Raw genomic sequence first — 9,632 nt, forward strand, 5'->3', positions numbered from 1 at the left:
GACTATCCTAAACCCCAAAGTATACATCTATGATGGTACTACTGGTAGTGTGCCTCGCCTATTACCAAACATTGAATCATCCACATCCACTAAATTCTACGGGTGTTCTAATAATTACAACGTAAACTGTCGTAAATACGTGGCTTATGATTTCAGCTCAAGCTGTCCTTCGTGCCAGCTTGTTATGAGCAGCAAGTTAAGTTTCGTGGGCCTACCAAGCGTAACAAATATGGATTCCTCCAGTGAGGGAGGACTGGAGGTTTAACCGATGTCCATTATCTCTAGTACTATCACTCTGCTTAACACTACCAATGTCAAGGAGAAAGTTGTCAATTTGGGCATATATGAGGTATGTAATTAAGAGAGAGAAATAGTAGACGTATAAATTTTTTTGAGTTTAGAAATAAATATGGAATGCATTAAATAAGGAATAATAAATGTGATCAATTAGAAAATGTGTTAAATGGAATGCATTAAATTTTTTACCTGTTGAATCTACTTAAATTCAATGGTTTAAAAAATGTGTAACTTGAACCCATCTCTTATATATATATATATATATATATATATATATATATATATATATATATTATATAAGGATCGATACCTCTCATCTCCATATTTTTTTCATTGCTATCTATATTAATTCTACCATAAATTTCTTAAAATTTTAACAATTCATGGTTAAATGAATGGTTTTATTTTATATATATATATATATAATTATTTATTTATTTTATACTTTTAGTATTAAAGGGGATTTTACCCAAATGGTAAAGTATCCTTTATGCTTTATAAAGGAACGGTGATCGATATCTCGCATTTCCATGAGAGAGAAATCATCTCCCTTTGGTCAAGTGTTGTAAAACAACTCTCATTGGCTAGTACAAGCTTGGACCACTGCCCAAGACACGTGCAACCTCCTCAGTTCTCACAGTTTCTCTCTCTTCCCCGCTGGTTGTCCTTTGCCAAGGTATAGAGCTGCCCTTCAGCCCACTACCTTGGCAGGTACGATTTTCTCTCTCCTCCAGTTGAAGGATAGTACAAACAATACTTGTCCTAGGGTTTGTGATAGGCAATGGATTGTGACATCTATTCTTGTACAACTAGCAGCATTCCTCGTACCATAAGAGGAGAATGTTGCTGAGCATAGAGAGGTAGAGAGAGAAATCTTAGTAGAAAAGGGAGAAAGAAAAGTGTAGAAGGTTTGAGCAAGAACACCATGTAACATTTAGTTTTTGGTCCAAAAATATTGACAGTTTCTTAGGAATAAGGATACCCCATCCTTCATCCTGCCTTTTTTTTTTTGTTTTTTTAATCCTTTTTCATAGTGTTTTTTGCCACGTACATGCTTTGTTTTCTTTACCTTTAATGTTCAGCCATTTTTTTCCATTTTTCGGCTTTGTTATAAAAATTTCATTTTTAGCACTTAACAAGAATGACATCCATATGAACTGCTAGGAGTTGGATCACAGACACTTAAACCCATCCCAAACCTAACGGCACGTTCATTATCTACCATCAATGTTTTTTTTTTTTTTTTTTTTTTCCCCTTGTTACATGCTTCAATTGTTAGATATTATTGTAACTACTTGCTTTGGACCAGCCATTTTCTGGGATTAGGATTTTCTAGAGTTCAAGGGTAACTATACCATAAATTTCTTAAAATCTTAACAATTCATGGTTAAATGAATGGTTCAATTTTATCATGTCATCTTTATCTTTAAGAAAAAAACATTAAGTCCTAAGTATAGGAGTCCGTTTGAAATTCATCCAAACTGCAGGGTATCTTTTCGCATTTTGCACACATTTAACCTCAGTTTGGATACCACTTAAAAATAAAAAATATTTCACTATTCAACTTATTTTTATTACTATTCATGGCATCTCTGCACTTTTTGGTACTATTTATGGATCCTATTATACTATTTTAACTAACTTTTACTTTTATCTACAATACCACAGTAATAAATTTTTAATTTTAATAAAATAAGCAACTTCAGAACAGAGCCTTAGACAACTAAAAACACTTTCACCGTAAAAAAAAAAAAACCAACCGAACTTGTATGCTACCAAATACAGACATAGTGAACATTCTTCTTCTTTTTAGCTACAATATAACCCCTACTGTGTCATCTAATTTCAAATGTACCACTATCACTCCAACTCAAATGTCAAGAGTCTTATGATTCACACTCAGCTGCCTGAACTTGTGTTCTATTCTAATCTCCCAACCGCATTTGTTGTTACACAAAAAAAGAAAAAGAAAAAAAGACAGGGTACTTCATTTCAAGTCCGTCAATGAACAAGCGACAAACTCCGCTGTAATCTCGGACCAATGGTCGAATCTTTTCTAAGATATTCCCAAGTCCAATGTTTTACTTTGATTTATTTAAGTTCCTCAGTTTAAATTATTTAACAAATTTACCATCTTTGGCTTATTTATTTGTTTCACGTTGATCTTTGGTTCTTTGCAGTTCAGTTCTCCACAGGTCCACCAAGTTTCTTTCTTTTTCATATCTTGTGCTTCTTACTGAAGAATAGGTGAATACCCAGTTGCTTATTTTGGATTCTCAATAGTTATTCAGCTTCCTTTTTTAGTAGAATCGGTAAGTAGAGGTAATTCTTTGACAGTGGTAGTTTGGTTGGGCTTTCGATTTTGTTGGGTTCACTTGGTTGATAATTTTGGTGGATATATGCCTATAATTTGCATCAAATTTCTGCTATTTAGTGGGAAAGATAGAATCTTGAAGTGCTTTTAAGCTTTAAATCATGTCAGTTGCTGTATTAAGTTGGTCTGGATTTTTTATAATAAACCGTATTGACAGTGGTAGTTAAGGTGTTACATGTGTTTTATACAGTTTAGCTTCTTGAAAGTATGTTTTTGGAGTTTCAAGTTCATTCATATTTTGCATTCATTCTGCTTTTAGAGGGAAGATAGTATCTTGACATTCTTTTGAGCTTCATATTATATTGGTTGCAGTATTAAGTTCGTTTAATTTTTTTACAATAAACCATATTGACAGTGCTAGTTTGGGTATTACATGTGTTTTATGCATTTTAACTTTTCGAAAGTTTGCTTTTGGAGTTGCAATTTCGTTTTACATTTTGAAGTATGAACTCATATTCTTTTTATTGAACTCAGATCTTGGGTGTGATGAGAGGACTAAATTTTATCTCCTTGTCAATACTCTTGGTTTTTACAACCCTTCAAGAGGCATGGTCACATGGGGATCAGCCTCTGTCGAAAATTTCTATTCATAAGGCAATAGTTGATCTCAATGGCCAAGCTTATGTTAAAGCTTCTCCTACAGTCCTTGGATTGAAGGTAAGCTTCTACAGAAATATGCTTCTCTCATCTGTCTTACTATTTAGCATATGTATTTAGCGGGAAACTTGTTTGATTGAACTTAATGATCATGCCTATTATTTAGCAGTGTTTCTTTCATCTATGTGGAATGTTGATGGGATCAAACCACTAAAATTGTAAATGACATTGATTTTGTTTTGCTATTGATGCAAGTTCTGTTCACTGTTTTAGGCGCAAACTACAGAATGGGTAACATTGGAGTTTAGTTCTCCAAAGCCATCAGCCGATGATTGGATAGGAGTATTTTCTCCTGCAAATTTCAGGTGAGTAAATGTCATTGAATTTCTGAACCTTCAGTCTACATTTGAAACCTTGTGAGCTTTTCTTATTTTTTGTGCTTGTAATTAACCTAAATTGCATTGATCTAATTGGAAGCCTTTCCACTTCAACATTTTTAGTGCTTCCACCTGCCCTGAAGAAAACCCTAGAGTTTATCCTCCACTACTATGTTCTGCACCTATCAAGGTTCATCCTGCACAATGCAATGACTTTCTGAAATTCTTCTTACCCTGATCTTCTTTGACATAAAAAAGGAGCTAAAAGAGTGAACTGGATTGTCTTCTTTTGCAGTTTCAGTTTGCAGACTACTCCAGTCCTGATTACAAAGACACTGGTAAAGGATATTTGAAGCTTCAGTTGATTAACCAGAGATCAGATTTCTCATTTGCACTATTTTCTGGTGGCTTATCAAATGTATGCTCACAGATATCAATATCTGCGTATTTACATGATAACTTATCTGTTTCATATGAACCAATAGTTATTATGCATTGAATTATTACATTTTCCTGTTTAGTTCTTTGAAAGAAAGAGAAAAAAAAAACCTTCATTTTTTTTTATATTTAGGAAGTTTCATATATAAACAATACTTGTGATTACTGCGTGATGGATTATAATATAAATACAACAAAGCCTTAATCTCAACTACTTTGGGTTGGATAACTCAATCCATATTTGTTGTTCTGCATGTTAAGTCCATATGTCCTTTTGGCTTCTAACTATGTCCTCTTGGCTCTGCTCTTGTCTTCCTTCATTTTCTTTTTCCATTTTTGCTCTTCATGTCCTCCCTTATTGCATCTAAAAGTTTTCTTTTAGCTATTTGCATTTCAAACTTGATTGACCTTTGCTGTAATTTTTTTACTTGCATATTTATTTTCTATATAATAGCCTAAGCTGGTGGCAGTTTCGAATCAAGTAGCTTTTGCAAATCCAAATGCACCAGTTTACCCACGCTTAGCACAAGGGAAACAATGGAACGAAGTAAGTTCAATTTTTCCTTTCCTTTAGTACTTGAATCTCATACATTAGGACATAACAAAAGAAAAAGTCATCTCATTGTGTCCATCAAATATCAACACAGCACAAAGTACTTGTCCTAACCTTATTTTTGTACTGTATAGCTGTTCATTTGTCCATGTTCCACTAATTTACTAGCACCTTCGTCAACTCGTTTTTTTACCTCTTGAGCTAATAACTAAGGATAATTATCCTAATGTGACCTTAGGTTACTGCTTTTTCCTTGAGAAGCTTACAATTTCAAGGAGATAACATGGTTTTCAATTGATACTCAGATGACTGTGACATGGACAAGTGGATACGGGATCAATGAAGCAGGAGCTTTTGTTGAGTGGGGTCCAAAAGGAGTTGACCAAGTGCGTTCCCCAGCTGGGACACTGACTTTTGATCGTAAAAGCATGTGTGGTTTGTAAAATTCTTTCCTTTCAATTTTGTTTTCTTAAAAACCATCTGGAAGTTGGCACATTTGCAAAAGAATTGCATGATGCTTCATTTTGCTTTTCAATACTGTTCAAATATGACCCAAAATCTTTTTTTGATAGGTAAATATCACCCAAAATCTGTTCTTGAGTTCTTTCCCGTTGGTCCATAATTCATCTTATTGATGGTTTTGAGCAGGTGCACCAGCAAGGACAGTGGGATGGCGTGACCCTGGATTTATACATACTAGTTTTCTGAAAGAGTTGTGGCCCAATGCAGTGTATGTTGTATCTCTATTCTTGCATATAATGTTGATTCTAGGTGTGTCAACCCTTAAAAATTCAGGTTTTTGGGCCAAGTTTTACATAGAGGAGCAGCACCTTCATTGTTATGTATTTATTATTTCTGGCTAGGCACTATATCTTCATTATATTAAGCTTTGTTTGATTTTATTTGAGCATATTTTTCACTTTTTGGCCTAAAATAATCCATATGCTCATAAAAACCTTTTCTTAGTTCATTATTCAGTTACACTGCACCACATTGATATATAAATAAGATTAATAATCAACTTGAACTTTTAGTCGAACTCTTTTTTTTTCCCCTCAATAAAAAAAATGAATATTAGACATATTAGGATGTTTGTTAGAGGAAAGTATTGATTCACCATTTCATAAGGAATGGTAAAATAAGCAAGTTGTTAGCTACTTAAAATCAACTAATTAAATTATTTCCAGTTTCTATATAAAAATAATATGACATAAAATTGGAAGGTTGACATAATAAAATATCTGGTAGAATAGTAAAAAGTTTGGTAATGTGTTATTTAGTGCCCCCACATAATAATGTTTCTGAATGATATCTCATTTTATCTTCATATATTTAAACAGGGAAATCATTCATATTTATTCATTTTTGTAGACTTTGTGTATATTCTTGTGTACATGAGGTATGTTAGTGTTAACACTGTTATTTTGTATTGACTTGTTATTCTTATATTAGCTTAAGCCTATTCTTTAATCATGTCATATCACTCTAATATAAATTAATTATATGTTACGGTGAAGGGACTAATTAATTAAGTTCTAAACCTATTTTCTAATATTTCTTTGCCTGTGTTCATTGCTCCCGTTTTCTTCTCACCCAACCCTAATCTTTTATTATTTACAACTCATCTGGTAGTTCTTTTCTTCAATAAAATTTCATTACTTATAGAAAAAAAAAATTGGGATACTTGGTCACAGTAGTAAGAAGAAACATGAAGTTGGAGTTGGGGGGGGGGGGGGGGGACCAAGATGAAATTGAACTCTCTAACTGTTTATAAAGTGGTCCAATAAATTTAAAATTCTAAATATAGTTCTCTTGAAAAGGAATGAGTTTGAAATACGAATAATTTTCACTAAAATGTTTTGATTATAAGATACCAACCATAGAAGTTATGGGGTTGGTATCTTGTTGAAATTTTCACATTCAGCTGTTTGACTTATGAGCAACTCAACATTTGATTATGTTTTTTATTGATTATACAGGTATACTTACAAGCTGGGGCATCAATTGTTCAATGGTACATATGTTTGGAGTCAACAATATCAGTTTAGAGCATCTCCTTATCCTGGTCAAAATTCTCTACAACGTGTAGTTATTTTTGGTGACATGGGGAAGGTTTGAACTCTATTGGAAAATTTTAAGTTAATCTAAATTATTAAATCCTATATTGCAGCAATAGCTAATCATTAATCAATGACTCGTGTGTCAGTTATTGCAGTAAATTTATATATATATCACTGGCAACATACTAATTTATCTTGCTTAACTTCTTCTTCTTTTTTCAATTATACTGCTATAATATTAAATTTACAAATATATGCCCGATCTTAAAGGAGTATATGCAATTGCTCACTGTGACTGCACAGCAATGACATTCTCTTAAACTCAGTATATTGATCTCCAAGATCGATATCTGCCGTGTATTAAAAGTTTGCTACTATAAGTTTTAGGATCATTGTTTGAGATTATGAATCCCTATCCAATTTTTATGTAGTTTCTGGAGTATTTTGCTTAAACCTTTTCCTCTGCAGGATGAAGCTGATGGTTCCAATGAATATAACAATTTCCAGCGTGGCTCACTTAACACTACTCGAGAGCTTATTCGAGACCTAAAGAACATTGATATAATTTTCCATATTGGAGATATATGTTATGCAAATGGATACATTTCACAGTGGGACCAATTTACTGCACAGGTTGAGCCAATTGCATCAACCGTGCCATACATGATTGCAAGGTTTTATCTTAATATACTTATAATATTGGAGCTTATACTTGTCTTGTAATTTGTCTTATGTGCCAATTGGTGATCAATCCTTACAGTGGCAACCATGAACGTGACTGGCCAGGGACTGGATCCTTCTATGGGAACATGGACTCTGGGGGGGAATGTGGCGTGTTGGCTGAGAATATGTTTTATGTCCCTGCTGAGAACAGAGCCAAATTCTGGTACAGAAATATTGCAACCTTTAAAATATGAGTTGCTTTCCATTCACCTATATCTGTGTGTATTTGTATGGAAAGTAGATTGGAAAGTGATTGTCATTCTCCTAAATCTCTGTGTATATATATGTTCTATGAATAATTTATTTGTACAACAATTTCCCCATATGTTGCTTACAATAACTTCTGTACTTGTTTCTAGATTTGCAAGAAACTCGTTTAAACAATATTATTTTCATTCTCCAGGTACTCCACCGATTATGGCATGTTCCGCTTCTGCATAGCTCACACTGAACTTGACTGGAGGGAGGGAACCGAGCAATACAAGTTCATTGAGCACTGCTTGGCATCAGTCGACAGGCAAAAGCAACCGTGGCTAATTTTTCTTGCACATCGAGTACTTGGTTATTCATCTGATGCCAGTTATGCAGAAGAAGGATCATTCGAGGAACCAATGGGGAGGGAGAGCCTGCAAAAGCTCTGGCAGAAATACAAGGTGGACATTGCTGTGTATGGCCATGTGCACAATTATGAAAGGACATGCCCCATATACCAGGTAGTCTTATAACTTTCTGTAGCGACAAAGATGTACATTATCCTTATCCATATCTTTTTGCTACCTCTCGTTACAACATGGAAGGAAACATTAATTTTTTCTGGGGAAACTACGGCATTTTTGTTGTGCCTTTGCACTTAAGTCAAATAGTGTCACAGGGAAAATGTAATATTGGATAGCAGGTTTTCAAAATTATCCTGTCAATGTTGTGGATATGTTTTGTGAGTTGTGACTAACAAGTTACTGGCCTTTAGAATATAGGCATATCTGATTACTTTTCTTCCATCTTCAAGAATGATCCTTCGTTAGCTTTTATCAAGCAGAAAATATCCAAGAGAAATCATTAACAACAAGAAGAACAATGATAGTAGTAATAGTTACATTAGTATAATGATTTCTGCTTCTCTTGAAGTTATCTTGACTGAAAATCTGTTACTGCTTCTTATGTGAAAGTCACTTGTATGTGCTTTTTCTATAAAGACATGAAGAGGAAAGACTTCACAGAATTATATGCTGTATTAATAATTCTTGGCACTTTTGGTTCTAATATCTTATAAATGCTTTGAACAAACCCTTCATAGACCTGACTTAAAATGGTCTATAGCCTATTTGGGCAAGCATATCAACTGAAGTAGGATTGCTGTGGTTGAGAAATGAGTATATATTGAAGTCAAATTTGCACAGGCGTGGCTCTCCACTATACTTATTATTATTATTATTTTAGAATTTGGAAAAAAATTTCCATTTCTGGAAAACAGAAGACAAGTAATACCTAAATAAAAAATTTGTGAAATAGCTGTCCTTCTCACATGTCATTGTCTTTTTTTTTTTTTTTTTTAAGTCATAAATATAGTGAAGTATGCTACTTGTGAAATTAATATTAGCTAACAGCAATTGAGCCCCAAAATGTATTGCATTCCACTCTTCTTTAAACTAACAATTTATTGCCATTTTTTTGCAGAATATTTGCACCAATGAAGAGAAACACTACTACAAGGGCACCTTGAATGGAACAATTCATGTGGCTGCTGGTGGTGCAGGAGCAAGCCTTTCACCATTTACAACCCTCCAAACAAAATGGAGTTTCTTTAGAGACTTCGACTATGGATTCATAAAACTTACTGCATTTGACCATTCAAACCTGTTGTTTGAGTACAAGAAGAGCAGGGATGGAAAGGTTTACGACTCTTTCAGAATCTCCCGGGATTACAGGGACATCTTGGCCTGCACTGTGGATAGTTGCCCGAGTATGACCCTAGCATCTTGAATGATGAGGTTCTTGTAGTGACTTCACAATAAAAATGATTTTTTTTTCTTTTTTTAAAGACAATTATGATTGTCTTACCACAATAAAATTGTGAATAAGTAATCGATTATCTTGAATGCTAGAGACAGGATGCTATATCTGTAATAAACCAAAGATATGTCAAAATACAGGTATTTGTAATTAGTTGAATTGCTTAAACTTTTATCTCATGAGCTGCATATGTTTTGCATTAA

General features: G+C 33.8%; 1 protein-coding gene across 5 annotated transcripts; it reads left to right on the forward strand.

Annotated features, from left to right (window-relative positions):
* The first annotated feature begins 2,193 nt into the window (after nucleotides 1-2,193).
* LOC142629603 (putative inactive purple acid phosphatase 1) lies at nucleotides 2,194-9,632 on the forward strand. Of its 5 annotated transcripts, none has more exons than XM_075803612.1 (14): nucleotides 2,194-2,341; nucleotides 2,478-2,609; nucleotides 3,146-3,328; nucleotides 3,542-3,633; nucleotides 3,769-3,835; nucleotides 3,941-4,063; nucleotides 4,538-4,630; nucleotides 4,942-5,071; nucleotides 5,285-5,366; nucleotides 6,616-6,748; nucleotides 7,165-7,370; nucleotides 7,457-7,582; nucleotides 7,823-8,132; nucleotides 9,094-9,632. In XM_075803612.1, the coding sequence occupies exons 3-14, from the start codon at nucleotides 3,158-3,160 to the stop codon at nucleotides 9,397-9,399; spliced, it is 1,839 nt and encodes a 612-aa protein (XP_075659727.1). In that variant the 5' UTR covers nucleotides 2,194-2,341; nucleotides 2,478-2,609; nucleotides 3,146-3,157; the 3' UTR covers nucleotides 9,400-9,632. The 5 variants fall into 5 exon arrangements, with proteins under 5 accessions (XP_075659727.1, XP_075659726.1, XP_075659730.1 ...); XM_075803611.1 differs by having other exon boundaries at nucleotides 2,478-2,544; XM_075803615.1 differs by having other exon boundaries at nucleotides 2,478-2,544; nucleotides 3,941-3,983; nucleotides 4,554-4,630.

This window comes from Castanea sativa, chromosome 3 (assembly GCF_040712315.1).
Source record: "Castanea sativa cultivar Marrone di Chiusa Pesio chromosome 3, ASM4071231v1".
NCBI lineage: Eukaryota > Viridiplantae > Streptophyta > Magnoliopsida > Fagales > Fagaceae > Castanea > Castanea sativa.